At 31.9% G+C, this 18,956-nt stretch overlaps 1 protein-coding gene across 1 annotated transcript; it reads left to right on the plus strand.

Moving 5' to 3' along the window:
- Nucleotides 1-12,335: 12,335 nt before the first annotated feature.
- LOC142320311 (uncharacterized) lies at nucleotides 12,336-17,540 on the plus strand. Its single transcript, XM_075358019.1, has 3 exons — nucleotides 12,336-12,449; nucleotides 15,114-15,221; nucleotides 17,394-17,540. The coding sequence occupies exons 1-3, from the start codon at nucleotides 12,363-12,365 to the stop codon at nucleotides 17,538-17,540; spliced, it is 342 nt and encodes a 113-aa protein (XP_075214134.1). The 5' UTR covers nucleotides 12,336-12,362.
- Nucleotides 17,541-18,956: the final 1,416 nt, after the last annotated feature.

Below are 18,956 nucleotides of genomic sequence, written 5' to 3' on the forward strand. Positions count from 1 at the left end.
GAAAGGCGAGACATTCCTCTGTAATTATTGACTCCTTTGTAAATTTTGTCTCCTCTTTTGTGTTAAGGATGAATTGGGGCAGACTGGCCATTCTTGCAGGATTTTTTCTGTCTTCCAAATATTTTCTGTAATAGATCATTGATTAATTAGCTAATAATCATACTTTTAAAAATTACACAGTTATTGGGTCCTCACTCGGATGCTTTATTAATTGATCGTTCAGTTATTATTTAATCATTGTTAAATATAACTGACTTTTTTTTTAGTTTTACTGGCAGTAACTGCTAAGGTCATTGCCCAATGGAAAATATAGGATATGAAAAATTTCATACCTGACTTCTTAATATTTTTACATGATTTTTTTACATGCGATTGTAAAGGGTATAATAATTCAATTTCTGGAAAATTTCTACATGTCTGCGTTTCATGTCCCGCTAGACCCCAAAACCACCATCAGCTCAAAAGTTTATATATATATATTTCACTTTCAAATTATTCCTTAAAAATAACTTTTCACAAAATTTCAGTTAAGTTCATTAACATTCAAAATCAGACAAGGGGGTGCATTTTCGAAATAACAAAATATCACTATAACTTAATTATTGAGAAAAATATAGAATTCATTTAAAGTTGTTACTACTCTATGGATAAGGGCCTAAAACTTATATAAGTAAAGTTTTTTGATATCTCCAACCATTGGCCCAGGGTGTGTAAAAATGTAGTGTTGAAAATAAAAAGTTATACCCTCCCTAGGCACAGTAGGCAATCAATTGAAAGTGGTTGTTAGTCCTCCAAACATTACCTAAAACTTCTGTTCTTTAACAATTTTTGATATCACCTACCCTTACGACAAGGGATGACCAAAATGCTCCTGAAGTTGAAAAAGATGGGGCATGTTATATGCTAAACATGTGAAACTTTTTTCACATGCAACTATTGTCATATTGAGTAAATTTGAAGTTTTTTCTTAACTTTAAAGGGGAAATTTTTTTTAACACTGATGAAATCTACCTCTGCCTTCCAGCGTGTCGAAGGGATTTTTTTTATTCAAATATTTATTTAATCGTTCAGATGTTTATTTAAACATTATAAATAGTCTGATATTTTACATTACTCATTCATGTGAAACACCACTGTATATGTTAAACATGTGCAGTATGCATTCAACCCAAATGTAAGGTTTTTTGAAAACAGTTTTTTTTTTCAGTTGGCTTAGGATTTTTTAAAAAGTATTCAGGTTGTTAGGTGGATTTCCCCCGATCAGCATATTACAAAATCTCTTTCTGGACATGGTGCTTCACAAAATTGGTTAACAGGTTTGGTTATTAATTCAGCTTGTTTCTGGAGTGTAGTCCCATTGATGATGTGCTCCAGGTAACAAAGCTGAACATACTAAAGCAGTTAGAAAGCTTGCAAGAATCAATTTTGTTTTTGATCAGCAAGTAAATTGGAAGAACAAAAGGCAGTGGAACATAGTTGCTGGCTTCCTTAGATTCTTAGCTCTGCGGAGGATGGCTGAGGGTGTCTGATGCTATTATAGTATAGCAACCTGTGTAGCTAGGGGCCTGGCTGGGTGCTTACTTCACCAAGGTAGGTGTTTTGGCATGACGTCCCAATAAGCTCAGATATTTGCCTGTTGGGATGAGAATGGATCTTTGGATAAATGTGTGATGAAGCTGCAATATGGGAGGGTGTAGGCATTTACCCTGCTTCTGAAAGCAGACCAGAGCAGAGAAAAATAGGGTAAGTTTTCATTAGAAGTTTATTAAATTTGTGAATCTGTTTCTTGATTTTTGAGTAAATTGAATTACAAGACAGAATTATAGTTGCAATCAACGTTTTGTTTTATAACACAAAACGTAATTGGTGTGAGAGTAGTACTTTTGGTGTCTAAAGACTCGACCAAGTAATGATCTGAGTGCACATTCTAATTGAAGTTAGATAAGGGAAGAATTTTTGTGTGAAACCTTCAGTGTTAGAGGAAGGCATGGGGATCACACTTCTGCAAATCGGTTTATTTGATTGAGAGTTGTAAGTTATGGTAGGTGGATCATGGTTGGAGGAAGGCAATGGTAAGTTGTGTAAATACAATGATGTTAGTGTCTGCAGAGGCATTTGCATTGTTGGCTTCCTGACAGAGGCCAGACTGATGACTGTGAAGTGTTACCAGGTTTAGAGGGTCTAAAAGATGACCTCTGGTAAAATGGTAAAACCCATCAGGACTAGGAACGGAGGGGGATATGTGGGGAGGGACTGGGATTATCACAAGGCGGAGGGGGTCTTCCCCTATGGTGGTCAGGATGTGGTAAAGAGCTTGAGCTGTACTGCAAACCGCTTAAAAAAATAAATAAATGTCACAAAGTACACTCCACAAATGAAACACAACATTGAAATAAATATAGTAAACAGAATGGCAAACAGAGAACTAACACTTCTGTTAGCCGTTAAGTCACAAGGAAAAATCAATATCATCGGTTACAGATCTTAAAATAAAATGAATCGCCTACATTTAGTTTGGTTTAAAAATTAATTTTATTTCATTTCTAATTTTTCATATGTAAAAAAAAAACTGGTAAAATAACTGTGGTGTATGAATAATAGAAACACATTTTTGTGCAAATACAGTACTATGCTGTACATTTCTATAAATAATATTCTGATTTTTATAATAGCTGTTAAAAAACATGTAACAAAATAAATATATGTTGCTGCAATGCACCTGTACACATACAAACTAACATAGATTTTTAACATACATACATTTTAAAATTACCCTCTATGAATGATGAGACCTTGCCGTTGTTGAGGGGGCTTGAGTGCTCAGTGATTCAGAGTAGCTGGACTGAAGGTGCAGCTGTATCGGAGAGGTATCTGTTGAGAGCCAGACTAAAGAATGATTAATGAAAGAAGGCAGCAGCTCTTTCAGTAGTTGTTAAGGGAATAGGTCGGGAGGACTTAACGGCCATAGCAACATCACTCAATCTTCAGTATTGCGCAGCTGAAAGCAATGGAAAACCACAGCTGCTTTTTTTGCAAGAAAATGTAACTCTCTGCATATTCATATATAGTAAAGATGGAGGCGCCTACCTTAGTAAAATATTAAAATAGAACATTTTATGAGTCGGAGCGTGGATGTTGGAAGTCTAAAAAAGGTTGGTAGGTTAGAAAATTTAAAGAGGTAAATGAATAGATTTAATGTAAATGTAGCAGGAATTAGCAAGGTTTGGTAAGAAGAGGAAAACGACTTTTGGTCAGGTGATTTTAGAATAATTAACACAGCTTCAAATAAAGGGCAGGCAAGGAGTAGGTTTCGTATTGAACAAGAAGATAGGGAAGAGAGTAGATCTGATTGAAATCCTTTTACAAATATAATTGATTTACTTCTATATTGTTTTATTGACATAAATTAATTGAACTGTCTTTGTATAGGTGAACACTAGACTGAACAATTATCAAAACTGTAACTGAGCTTGTAATTTATTAAGGGATAAAACAAACTCATACAAATTACATTTAATATTTAATTATATGTTTTTTAGTTACTTTAAAGAAACTTGTTTTTTTGTAAGTTGTGTTCTTTGTAGAATCAGAAGTTTACTTCCCTGAATGTAAGATTAATAATTCTGTTGAATTAAATATAAAAAATATACACGTCGCAACATCAGTTTCACCGACTCAGAAAACGATGGGGTCAAGCCTTCTGCCAGCCAAGACCACTGCTACCGTCTTCCGTTCTGCTAATTTAAGGCCATTTGACTCGAGCCACTTCTTTGCCATGCGAATTGCTGCATTGCCCTGTTCAGCCACTTCTTCTTGTACTACCAGGGCCAGGTCATCTGCAAAACCTACAGCCGTAACCCCTTCCGGATACCCGATTCTCAACACAACATCGTATGCGACGTTCCACAGCAGAAGACCGAGAACCGAGCCCTGCGACACATCACCCTCCAACTCATGGGTAATTTGCATTACTTGAGAATTGGCGGCTACATACCTACGGGACAGGTACAGATTTATGATCCGCCGGAGTACGCACTTGCACCACGTCTCTCCACTTCATCAAGAGTCACTCGCCAGGGCAGGCTATAGCAAGCGTTTTCAACAACCAGAATCATCCTGATACGCCAGGATCCAGCAGCAGCCTCACCGACCAGCTTCATTACTCGGTTGAGAGAATGCACTGCATTCTACCTACCTTTGCGAAAACCATACTACCTACACTAGCATGCAACTCGGTCGTCAATCTACCCACACGAAGGCGCTCGAATAGCTTATCAAGTGTACTCGGTAGGCACAAAGGACGGTAGCCAATGACATTAACTTCCTGATTCCTACCCTTTTCCAATAGCACCAACCAAGCAACTTTCCAAGCATCTGGCACAAAGTCATGTGTAAGCAGTAGTTAGCAGCATCTTGTAGCTTTTGCGGGACTACATTGACCAGGTCCTGCACTGCATCACTCGGTGCTTCTAGATGGACTAAATGGTGATGCTTTCTAGTCCAGGACTCTTCCTGTGCCTAACCCGCATGGCGGCAGCTGTTAATTCATCTCGGTTAAAGAGAGGCACTGAACCTTCCAGAGCGATTTCCTGCCAAGGCACTCAACAGCCTTTGGGAATAGTTTTTCCAAACAATCCACCAGACTCATGGCAGAACGAGGAGGGAACGACCAAACTTCTTCATTACTATCTTGTAGCTGCTCCCCCACATGTCACCATCAACCTCACAGAGCTGGTCAGCCCACATAGCTCTCTTAGCCTGATTAATATCTGCCCTACACAGACGCCTGGCTTCATTACGTATCCCTCTAGCATGAAAGATGCCTGGGTGGACACCACCCCTTAACAACCTCTGCAGTCGCCTTCTTGCTCTGAGGCACTCACTATGTAGCTTCGCACCTCCTGCACTATTTAAGTTACCTCCTCTGGCATAGTAGCATTTCTTAGCCCGTCATATGAAAAATAACTGGGATTTGAATTCAGAACCTTCCATATGGAAAGGAGAGATTTTTTCTTACCGGTCTTTCTCAAATTGATGACTGAACTAAAAGTAAAGAATCAGAGTAAGAGAAACAACGTTCAGTTAACACATGAAACAGAGAATATTATTTTTCTTAATTTTAAAACAATGACTTTATTAAAGGATTCTATTATAAATATTTTATTAAAAATTAATCCAAAGATGAAAGAATGAAATCAGTAAACTTCCCAAGAAATTTTTTTTATATTTAATAATTATATTATTGTAACCTCAAACAGTCGGACATTAATTAACTCTTGGAATACTTTGTTTTTATCAAATAAACTCATCAGCGGTTACGGTAAAACTTAATTTACGCTTAAATATTTATTAACAACATGAATAATGTACATAAAAAACCCGTTACCCATTATTTAAAGTAAACACATATATATATTGTTATAGTTAGTGTTAATTTTTATAAATATTAGTGTAGCTTACATGTAAATGTTAGTAGTTTTTTTTTATACAAGAAAAAATGTAAAATTTCATTATAGACATATTTGCTGACTGGAATCAAAACAGAGTGACATGACAAACAAAGTTTTATTTCTAAAAAACCAAGTAGGATTCTTTAAAAATAATATTTTATTTGTTTGTAATGACACACCACCACTGGTTAAATAATGAATAGGCAAATATGATGATATGGAATATCAAATGTTTGGTTTCTTTCTGGATGACCTTGTAATTGTAATAACTACATGCACAGCGGGCATCAAGTTAAAACCCATGAAATACCTTGGAGAAGACAGATTCAAAGATAAAGGTACAGAATGATGGTGTAATGAATGACTAAAAAAGACTTGACACCAGAAAAGATAAACAAAATCTATGTAAAAGGGTTCTTCAAAGTCTCTAGTTCAAAGATTATTATTTACAAATCCATCCCTAATCCAATCAGGACTTAAATGGCAGCCGATTACTGGGAATATTAATAAAATCCAATGTAATTATTTACGTTTAAAATTTTCACAGCTCAGAGATTTAGCTTGGTCCATTACAAATAACAATGTACGTAACTCTCCTCGTACTTAGAGTAACAGAAGAAATCTCATTTTTTTAATCAAAACCCAACAATCATCCAAATGTTCCGACAATTAACCTTTTAAACCATTTTTGCCACTTACATTCTACCGACCTTTTTCAAAATTCAAGATTTTTAAGAATAAATCCTGGTAAGAGAAGAATGAAATAAATATTTGTTAACATTTGCTGTTGAGCTTCTCTCCTTCAAGACATTTACAAACATTCATTCACCTCATTTATACATTATCATGAACAAACAAATTATAGATATCTACTTGCATTAAAAAAGTTTATATCAGTTGAAATTTATTTTGAACATATTCTAAAATATGTTTATACCGATTTAAAAAATAAACCGCTTAATAATGTCATCTGACACCATTGTGAAACAGCTGCAAGGTAAACTATTTCCTTACTCAGTTCCTGTTCGGTCATCTCTGCTTCAGGTTGTATCTGCTCACAAGGGCAGCAAGTAAGATTTGTGTTTATATTGTGACACCCTTGATGATGTTGAGCACGTGATCTTAGTGTGCCACAAGTGGATGAATCCAAGTTCAAATCCTAGGAAAGGCAGTTACTTTTATATGAATTTGAACAATAGATCATGGATACCAGTGTTCTTTGGTAGCTGGGATTCAATTAACCACACATTTCAGAAACGGTCTACCTGAGACTGTACAAGACTACATTCATACATATACTCTGAAGTAATACCTTACGATGGTTCCGGAGGATAAAATGAAAAAGAGTAAGGAGAGGCCTGACGGGGATGTACGAGTTCTATCGGTACCCGTGGGCTCCACTGTGTTCTTTGCCGACCACTTTCTGACAGGTCCGGTCTTCAAGAGTTATTTGTAGGGGAGGGAGTTTAGATGATAAGAGCCTACACCAAAAAAAACGACAACTAAATTCTTATAATATATCTGAAGTACGTTTTTTTATAGAAAAAAAAGATAATAAATTTGGTTCGGTTTTGTTACGGAAGTATGAGTTTTTAAATTAATATCATCTTCGACAGTCATGGAAAAAAAGCTATGAAATAATTAAAAATGATTACTTGTTGTTTAATTTATCAACGACAATGTTATTTGAATTTTTATGTTCAACTACTACATTTTTGGATTACTTTTATATATAACGAAAACATTATTATTATTATCTTTTCATCTCAGAGATATTTCACATCCGGAACTCCAGTACGAGAGGCCATTGAGGTATACCTCATTTAGTGATGTGGTACATTTAACACAGTCTGTACAATCCTACACTGCTCCAGAATTACCGATCTTTTGAAATTTTGAGTTTAGGATCCAGGGAACGACTTTACTGAGTTCAGTCTGTAAATTTCCTTATACCCTATTGCCAGAGGGTTGTACCTGTTTATTTTATCTGCTCAGCCTTATTAATATTGTGATCAGATGGATGAGTGACATCAATGAGAACAGCAGTCATTTCTTTAATGTTGTTGAGAACCATGTCTGGCCTCTTGGAAGCAATAATTTTATCAGTATTTACCGAGAGATCTAACACAGTCTATAGTGCTCATTTTCCAGCAAAGGCCTTATATTCATAAAAAGGACACTGCTCCCTGTCATCTACGAGTCTAATTTCAACGCCAACGCCTGATCAACAGTGTTTAATGTAAGATCGTGGTGATGCAGATTTCCTTGTCAGCCAGACTGGCGCACTCAGTTATCAAATGATCAATTGTCTCCGATAATTGGTGACACATCCGGCACTCATCACTGATGTCCTGATTTTCTATGAACTTCTTGTAATTGTTCGTCGCAACGACCTTATCCTGGATTGAATGTACAAAACCTTCAGTTTCTCTAAATAGAAATCCGTCCCTCAGACAACGCGTAAATGCGTCCTTCACAGCATTTTCGAGGGAAAGGACAAATCTACCGTGGAGTGCTTTAGATTTCCATGCTTGGATCCTATCCCTAGTTGTAATGATACTGGAGTAGAAATTGTCACCATTCAGATTTTGAGGGGAGTAACCCTTGTCAGATGCAACTACAGCTTTGTACAATGATGATGTTTCAGATCTGGAGAGAAAATGTCACTTCATTGAAGCAATGTGTCTGTTACAAAGTGATTTTAGGTTGAGGAGGCCTCTATCATCTTCTTTAAGAGATATACAGACATTTCACTTCGGATTTTGGATGATGCATTCTGTATTTTGTCATCGTTGTGCGTACAAATACGTTTAGGTTTTCAAGATGTCTGGGATCAATAAACAACTCCAAACAAGTATATGAAAACTTTATTATTATTATTAAATACCGGCTTAATATATATATTTTTTTAATAAATTACAATCGGTTCTAAGAATTTTATGAAAATCTCTTTGCATTTTTTATTTTTACATTAAACCACTTAACTTTTCCGTGAATGAGAAATTATTTAATAAGTATAATGTGCAATATTATACGTATGTATATATATATTTTTTCCAAGATTATATCGAGATATCGTAGGTATTAAAATATATATTTGCGTGTGTTGGCATCACTGATAAAATTGTGGGAAAGCTTTGTTAGGAAGATATGTAGTAGATGTTCTAATTTTATTATTGTGTACTTGTTGGTGTTTACTTTGTTTATCTGACTAAGTAAGTAATGTTATGCTATTCTAATATAGATCAATAGAATTTAAGTTTTAGTTTTTTATATTGATAATTAGTAGCGTGAGCTTTAACTAGTCATGTAAATTCATTTTAGTTCGTTGTAAAATCGTTTTCCACAAAAGGAAAGTTGTTCAGAAACTTGTATAATCACATTTAAAGTGTGAGACTGTCAATTTCATTTATCCCATGAAAACACAAACTGAACTTCAATTTCACAGTCCTTCAGAAATGATTACACATATATCATATTTTGATGTCCCAATCTTTAATGCTGTTCTTGTTACAAACCAGTTTTAACCGAGACGCCACTAGCCTTCTCAGTAGAATGGGGAAATAACCATTACAGTTAAGTTTATCTATTGTGCCAACTTCCTCGAACTTGGCAGGATGAGTTGCCAGATTTGTTTTACTCCCAACCTTACTTCTAAGGCAATGATGCAACTAGCTACCGTTAAGAAATTTCTGTCTAAAGAAAGAATAGATTTTTAGTACATAATTATTAATAGTACTTGAACATTAATTCTTTCTATTGTTTATTAACTTTTAATTTTTATTAGGTAACTTGTAGTTAGAAGTGATTATACATTGATTGAATAAATCCATGATCACTAAATGTGAGTGCTATCATATCCTTATTGATGCTAGGAGACTTGAGGGGTTGGTCACCTCACTTTAATTAAAGTAATTATAATGTATTATTAAATTTAAAATTTACTATAAAATATATATATACACACACATAATTTGAAATGTATGGCATGATGTAGAACAAAGATTTACAAACCAATATTATGAACCTATTTTACGGACATATAATAAAAAGAACTTCAGTGAACATGTGCTTATTGACATTTATATATTTAAACCAGCTTGCATTGTTTTTTGAATTCTGCTTAATCTGATTAATGCTAAGTTAGTATTTTTCCTTTTTTGGTAACCTTTATTATTGTGGGCATGTTGAAAAATATAAGTATTCTAAAATGGGGCGTACAAATTAGAAAAAGTTTTTAGATAACAAGAGTGTGGACTGGTGGTTAAGCTTTTAACGGGATTTATTAATATCTTTTTGGTGGGGGGTTCCTCCATTAAATCCAAAATGGCAGCTTCCAACTCGTGATGTTTTGTAGTAAACTGTAATTAAACATATTTATTAAATATGTAATTTATTTCTATATTTTCAGTCACAGCAGCCAAGTGGTATAGTGAGTGTTCAAATCTTATAACTGGGAGATCTTTAGTTCTAGTTCTTAAATAAGAAATAGCAAGGTGATCTCTGAACAGGATGCAGATAAATAATTTTTGTTTTAATTTAATTTATTTAAAAATTCATCTTCAGAGTAATTATTTATTATTGCCAACATAAATGAATCAATATCATATATAACCTCATTCAAGCTACTATAAAATATAAAGAACTATCATTAGGTAATTATAAGAAAGCTGTTTATGAGACGTGTTTGGAAGAATCTATTTAGTAATGTTAATTATGTTGGGATCCATACCAAATTCTTCTAGCATATTAAATAAGGAAGTGCTATTGATTGAGTTGTATGCCTTTTTGAAATCTACAAAGACAGTTGCTTAGTTTTTATGCCATGTCATTTTTCTCCTTATTATTGTTTTAAGGTTTGAGATTTGTTCTGCACATGATCTTACTTTTCTGAATCCTTCTCTGTATTCTCCTAGTTGTTAAGTAATTGATTAATTCAGCAATATTTTGAAAGGATTTTGTTTGTCAGAGGTAAGAGGGAAATACGTTTTGTCTTTATTTAGTTCTGTTTCATCTTCTTATTTGTATAGTCGATGTATTAATGTATTTTTCCAATCTTGAGGGATTTTTTTCAGTTTTCCATATCTCTTCTAGCAAGTTCTCACGTTTTCTTGGTGTTTTTCATGATTGTTTCTGTAATTTGCTGCAGTAAAATTATCCCTTGCTACCTTGTTATTTAATTTCTAGCTGATTTTGTCTTGTTTGGATTTTTCAGTTCAAGTTGCTAGATTTTGGAATTGAATTGTTACCTTGGCTTCATGGTAGTTTAATGATCTTTTAAATTAGTTGCTGGAATTTTGCAATTGTCTTTGCTGTTGTGGGCTAATTTTCTTTTTTTACCCTAAAACAAAGACTGTACAATTGCTATTTGGTAAGTATGTTAAATTTTAAATTGTATATATTTATTTAATTGATATAGACAGCCATGAAACCCATGAATACAAAATCAAATTAAAAAAACCAACATAATTACATTAAAAAAATTATCATTCATAAGTTAGAATAGCTCTTGATAAGGTTAAGGTATTATGTGTCCTTTACATAGTATAGGTGGCATAGTAATAACCTACCGGGTTGGTTTACTAGTGAACGTGTCTTCCCAAATCAGCTGATTTGGAAGTCGAGTGTTCCAGCGTTCAAGTCCTAGTAAAGCCAGCTATTTTTACACGGACTTGAATACTAGATCATGGATAACGGTTTTCTTTGGTGATTGGGTTTCAATTAACCACACATCTCTGGTATGGTCGAACTGAGAATGTACATGACTACACTTCATTTACACTCATACATATCATCCTCATTCATCCTCTGAAGAATTATATAAACGCTAGTTACCGGAGGCTAAACAGGAAAAAGAAAAGGTGGCATAGTAATAGATAATCTATGTGAATTGATTGAACCATGAAAATTTTGAAAATTATACCAAGCAATGTAGTTAATATGAAAGTTAAAAAACCAATAAATTAGGTTAGTCAAAATAATTACTAAAAATTTTAGTATCAAATATTAAATCTGTCCTGATCAGAAATTACTCAATTCTTGGTATTTTTAACAAATTAAAAATATGAATAAAGTTATGATTGGTCATGTGCATAGAATCACTGATTTTATATGCAGCACATGTAAGAAAGATTCTATGTGGTATTTCAGGTAATCTTAATTGCAAGTCAGGAAAAGGTTACCATACAACAGAGTTTATTAATTTTAATTTAGTACTTCATAAATGCATGACCTAAAATTTGTAGAGAATGTTAATAAAATTTATCGTTTTTAGTGACTTACAGTATTACCAGTTTATTCATTGAAGGATAACTTGCTATCAAAACATACAGCTAAGTGTTTAATAGAAGATACCTTTTGTATTGCAGTATTTTATATTATTCAGCTGCACAATTATATCAACATTTTCAAACCTTCCAAATTGAATATGAAATTAATTTTTTTAAAGTTGGCAGAAATACTATTTTTGCTCAAGCAAAAGCATTAGCAAATTTAAAAAAAAATCTTTGAAATCATGAGTTAAAGATTTCTCAACTTTAACAGTATAATTTAATACTAAATCTTTGACTAAGAGTATTGCATACAATTTCTTTCTAAATAATTCTTAATAATAAATAGATTACGTTTTTGAAGCTTATGGAATTTTTTGTTATTAATAATTGCGATAATAATTTCACTAGAGAACTGCTTGTAGTTTTGGTAGATGACATTCAACAATATTACTGTATTATAATTATAATAATTTAACTGTGGCTGTGCTGTTTGTGTATGGTAAGTGAATTACATATACAATTTATTTTACTTTTATAAATTGTACAATAAATCATAAACATATTTACTTTGTAGCATTTATTTATTGTTTGTTATTACAGAAAATAAATTTCGTACACCTGGAAGAGAAGGCTTGAGATTATGAATAGTGACAGTCAGAAAAGATTTGTTATGATTGAAGAGACCAACTCAGTTAAATCTGAAAATTTAAAAGTTGAAAATGAAGTGGTAAGTGGTCGATTTTGTATACAGTGGTACACCAATTATCCAGATGGACATTGCAAGGCCAAATCTGGATAATTGAAAATGGTAATTTAAAAAAGGTTGTTGTATATATTGCACATATAATTCTATATTTAATGGGTAATACAATAAGTAAAAAAAATAAAAGTAAAAAAGTAAATGTGTTTCAGTTAAATTAAGAAGAAATTTGGAAGATGAAAATAAAATGTACAGTGTAAGAAAAAAGAGATAGTAAAATGTTGCAAAAAATACAGTATATAGACATTTGCTTTTATAATCAGTTTTACAAATGTCGGTATAATATATATATATATATATATATATATATATATATATATGTATCAATTATTATGTTTTTACTAAATGAATTGCAAATAGGCAGTTAAATAACCCAGTATAATAAATATTGATTATAGGAATTGTAAAAATTCCTATTTAAACCATATGTCACAGGAATGGTACGCCTGAGTGTACAAGACTACACATAGTTTATATGTCATAAATACCATCCTCATTTAAATGGATGATGGTGGGGTAGCTTTATTGTTCACTAGTTGGTTACTAGTTTCAAAAAGAGTAATGACAATATTAGTGGTGTAGCCATGATTACGGGTTTTTACAATTTGTGTGCCTGCACTTCTGTATGCTATCAAGTTTTATTTATATATATCCAGTTTCTGACTCTGAAATGTCTTAATTTCAAAGTGTACTCTTTTTATTCTAATAAAGTGAATGAAGTTTAGCCTACCTTTCCAGTAAACTTTCATCATCTGGTAAAACTTTTTCTGGTGTATATACTGAATTTTTTAACAAGATAGTCAATAATCGATTTTATTTTTTGGAGATTTATTAGTAATATCATCATGAGTAAAATTGAGGAAATACAATGAAACTTTGATTCTTTGGGCTAAAACTTTTCCAAATCCAAGAGTTGTAAAAAGGAGATTGTTTGTGTAACAACGTTCAGTTTGTGGCTTTCAGGTAATTCCTGATAGCATATATACAGCTACAAACAAAAGCATCTCATAATTATCAGTCTGTTTCCACAGGTGAAACCTGAAAAACTGGTTTAGTAGTTTTTTTAAAAATAAATCTTTGACATAAAGATTAGTCTGCTTGACATAAAGAATGTCAACTAATTTATTTGTAAAAAATAACCCGAATAATGAATATACATTGTTAGGACATATAGAATAGAGAAACAATATGATACTATCACTTCAGCAATAAATTAGAGTAAAAATGGAACTAGACTCACGTATGTTACAGTAACCCATCAACAAACACAATAAAATGGGTCAATTCATAATTATGAATTATTTCATCAGTGGCACTTTTTAGCAAAAAAGTGGATGACGAATTATTTCGTCAAGGAAATTTTTATCAGGGTAGTTATTTGATGAGTTATTTCATCAAAAACTATGAAGGGGGTTAAATAACTTGCTATTAATTGTCAGTATTTGGTGTCATAAGTTTACATGATTTATGTTTGGTTGAATTGTAGTTTTAATCTCGCTGGAAACCTGAAAAATTTTGCAATTTTCATAGAAAGTTTTCTTTGATGCATTTTTCTGTTATTTTTATTTCTTCTATGTCTTCTTCTGTTATTATTTTTTTAGTCTTTTGAGGTGTAGAAGTAGCTTGTTAGGGTTCATTCTTTGTAGATGACCGTAAAAGGTGATTTTTCTTTTTCTGATTAAATCGAACACTTTCTCCCTGTTCATTATTGTGTCTTCTTTTCTGTCTTTGATGGGCTGAAAGACCTTTTTTTTTAATATTGTTCATTCATTTGTCTATTAGAAATTGTCAGATGTTCAGTCAGATATAGAGCTTCTGATCAAATGACTGTTCAGTAGTGCCTTATTTTAGCATTCAGTGATATTAATTATCTGCTGCAGGTGTTTAGTTAATTGATAGATTAGCCACTTTACTGTGTATGGACCTAATGGCTTCTTTTTCAGAGATGATCGACTTCAATAATCTCCTCTGGGTATTTTAAATCTTCAATTTTGGTAATTTCCTGTGTGTTATTGACAGTTATTAAAAAATCATTATAAGAAATTTTATAGGGTTTACTTTTATAATTTAGTAAAATTAAAAGGAAATTTAGAAACATAACAAGACAACAGTACTGTCTTTTCATAACTTCAACTGACAGGAAGAAAAGCCTTAATGTCCTTCTGAATTGCTGAATCATATGAAAAATCTTCCCACTAATTTATTTAAAATAAAATCAAATATTCTCTTTTATGGAAACAACATTCCGCTGTTGATGAATTTTTAAATAATAATAATTATAAAAAAAACACAGTTTATCTGCATTCTGATCAAAATGTATTTAAATATATGCTCAAAATAATTTTCAATAGGCTCTGAATTGTGGATTATATTTTTGTAATTTTTTCATTTTTAATATTTACCGTAACATTATTTCATGTGTTTTATATAAACAGTTAATATAGACTTTGATCGCATCTATTATTATCTCATAATTTGTTTTTCTTTAATCTATTTTATGATGACAGTATATCTCGATAATAGACAAATTTACAATGGTATAATTAAGTTTGTCAGAATAAAAAAAGATATTTTATTTAATATTAATTAATTTCAACATTTTTGTAAGGTTTTTTCATCTTATTTTTATAGGAATCTGAGATCTCATTAAATGATGACATTCCACCTCGGATTAATCTTAAAATTAATGATGTACACACTGTAAAGGCAGAAGAAGAGGAGGAATTTTATCCAGGTCATGTAAGTATTTATAATTATTGGATATTGTAACATACATGATGAGGTTGGACAGAACCCTGAAAAAGAAACTAAATTATGAAATATAGGTAATAGGAACTATGCTAACCAAAGTACACACGCCTTTGACGACAAAAAATTCATAACTTATTTCTTTGCAATGGCGACAGAAATATTCAGTAATGAAGTAAAAGAATAAATCTATCGTTTCCTTATTGAATTTCTTTAATTCACAACTTCACCCATCTTGAGAGTGAAGAAATAATGAATATTTTTAATATCTTAATGTTCAAGGGAGCTAGGGGACTCGGTTAATGGCTTAAAACCTTCTCTGGGGTAACACATATGTATTCTGAAATTTGAAAGTAATCAGTCAGTCAGCTTCGTCTCACATGATGCATGAGCAAACAGACAAACTATATATATATATATATTCCCAGTTTGAATTTTCAAAATCGGATGATTGTTTTCTGATATAAGAGCACCACATCGCACCTCCAAAAAAGTGCACCAGGGGCACCCCGTTTGTTACCAGTTCATAGTAATGATTCGGCTAGCCTCCCATGAGGTGTTCATATACCTCACCAGTCTAGCCTCATGCAGTCCCCAAGGGAAGGTCATTATTGTTAAACAGAAAGAAATTGTTCAAAATTTATTTAATATTACTCATTATTTTTGTAATATTTTTCAGTTGACTCATATGTTGACCATCACATGCCAATTCTTCCTTCCACCTGGGACACATGAAAAAGATGTGCTCCATTGTGTTAGTTTCTTCACAATACTGACATTGATCTGTATACCTCCTTCCAATCCTGCAGACGTAGACCCCAAATGACCCATGGTCTATTGACCAATACAGCAGCTACTTCTGGGATCAAAATATAGCTCTAATGTCCTTTTGGATTCTTCCACCTCCTGCTATTCAATAAACATACGGGTCCTTGCCTTCTGTGATCCTGTCCCTTTTTTCCTTGGCTATGAGGTCCAATGGTGGCATTCACACCACCACTAGTGAAGCATCCAAGGAAACTGTCCTATATAATTGGGCTACCCTGATTGCCAACTTCCTATACTTGCTCTTCAGTCTGAAGGCCTCCCACCTTACCGCCATCACATACAATATTGTATGTGATAGCAATAGTATCGGCTGTATATCCAACACCACCGTAGACGCTAATATCCTGCGTTTAGATGCCCTGGGACCTCCGACATTGGCCCTTAGCCTCATCAGTGTTGATGACATTTGCTCCGCCTTCTTGGCCACCTAAAATAGATTTATCATTGTTTTTGTTAGCTTATTTTAAAAGAATCTTTGGAACCATTGCATAAAGATTCCTCAACTTTACAGTATAATTAAAAAATAAATCTTGACTTAGAGTATTATAAATATTTTGTTCTTAAATATATCTTAATAATAAGGTTGTTTTTGAAGCTTATGGATGTTTTTCTCATTAATAATTGTGTAAATTCTCAGTAGAGAACTGCTTCAAAAATTACATTATATATAAATATTTTTGGTACATGATTATCAACAATATTGTTAATATGTAGTTGCAGTTCTAAAAAAAGTTTCTATATTGGTGATAAATATCAAATCCGAGTCAGGTATTGCATTTTTCATTTGCTACTAAATTCAGTTTCCTTGTTTCACTCTTAAACTTCAATATTATATGGCAATATAATAAATAAATATAATTTACAATCAAACTCCTATTTAGTAAATGGTGAATGTTATAAAAATATCTGGTAAGAATTGTTTAGCTATAAGATTTAACTCAAAATCTTAGGCAACGTTATCTCTAAGGTAAATGATATTTACCATGATAAAAAGTTTTACTGTAAGCATTATTAACATAATGTCAGTAAGATTAGAAAAAACAAACTCATGAGAATTACCACAAGAGTTTTAACAGATTATTTGATTGTAAAAGGTTTTATTGTAAAATTTGTAGAAAAATCTATAATATGAGTTGAAACATCTTTTGATAATATTTTGCAAAATCTGGCATATTAAAGTCACCTAATAATGATAGTAATAATTTAACTGTGGCTGTCCTGAATGTGTGTGCTAAGCAAATTACAGGAGCAATTTTTTATTTATTTAATATATTATACAAAAAAATCGTAAAAATCTTTTCTTTGTAGCATTCATTTTTTTGTTTTTTATTACAGCAAGTAGATTTACTAAAGCTGGAAGAGGAACTACTTGATATCAAAAAAGATCATTTAGCAATTGAAGACACCAATTTGTATAAATCAGAAAATTTAGAAGTTAAAAATGAAGTGGTAAGTAAGGATATTAGATTCTGCATACAGTGAAAACACCAATTGTCCAGATGAACCTTTACAAGGCCAGATCTGGATAATTGGGTAAAAATTTACTTTAATAAGTTTTACAAAGGCTAAAATACATATATGTTTTTGCTAAATGAATTGCAAAAAGGTCAATTGAAAAAAATTCAGTAAAATAAACATAAATAAAATATTTCCGGTTGAAGTGAAGATTTATTTTTCAAATGTATTATTTTTTCTTTAATTTCTTAATTTGGATTTAAGCAGTCCAGTTTTTCAGACATCTTGAAAATCGGCATCCTACTGTTTTGTTTTTCATTATTATGGCCTTGCATGTAAATTTTGGATTCCATGCAGTTCATTTGTGAACCTGTATATATTAATTATTTAGCAGATTAAACTTTTTATAGTCCATTTTTTTTTCTCTACATAAATGTCTATATGTACGATAGAATATTCTTTCAGCCTCTGCAAAGCACGGAATTAGAGAAACACTCTTGCCTCTAATTTCTTACTTCAAAATGCCTTCAGGCCTAAGCTGATTCTCAGTGATAACTTTTATAAATTCTTTAACTGTTCACAATTTATATAATAACTATTAGCTTTTTACATTGTGTAAAAATTGTTTTTTAAATAAAAATTAATAAAACAAATTTTAAACTTCTAAAAATATTCAAAATGTTTTTAAAGATTTTTTTATTTTTAACAAATATTTGTTCAGTCAATAATGAAAAAGTATTACAATAATTATTAATTTATCATATCTTATCTTTGGATACAAACTTAATTTTAATAAAAGTATCTCCATCAAATTCTGTTTGCAGATTTATAAGGCTGAATTCACGTTTATATATATATTCATTTTCAGTATTAATTTTTTCAACTATTTCCAAATTACCTGCTAAACTAAATAATAATCAAAATTATTATAAAATTTTCAGCAACATTTTAGAAAACTATTATTCTATTTTTAAATGATTTAAAATGTTCATTAAGTTTATCTTTAAGATAGATTTAATGAACATTAAATCTAAATAGGTCATATTACCTATTTGTTTTATATATCTTTTCATAATTCTTCCATTTAATTTTATAAATACCAGAAGACCCACATTTATTTTTTACTTTTTAATGTTTTATTATTATTATGCTTTTACGGCCAACATGGGACTACTTAAGTCAATTTTAGTTGCATCTTTTCTGAGAAAAGCGTGTTATTTTACTCTTCCAAGCTGCCCAGTATTTCTTCATCTGTTCAGATCTTGCTTTCTTTTCTTCATCCGTAAACACCCTCTTCGTTGTATTAGGTCGTTTGTCTGTCTTTTGTTTAAATCTAATGCTTTTCTCTTTTAGCTTTGTAATTTTTCCAGTTTTATTCTGTAGGTCAGTCAGGGAAATTCCCAATTCTTTCATATCTTCTGTAATTTCTTTGATCCATCCTAC

Source organism: Lycorma delicatula, chromosome 2, assembly GCF_047948215.1.
Source record: "Lycorma delicatula isolate Av1 chromosome 2, ASM4794821v1, whole genome shotgun sequence".
Classification (NCBI taxonomy): domain Eukaryota; kingdom Metazoa; phylum Arthropoda; class Insecta; order Hemiptera; family Fulgoridae; genus Lycorma; species Lycorma delicatula.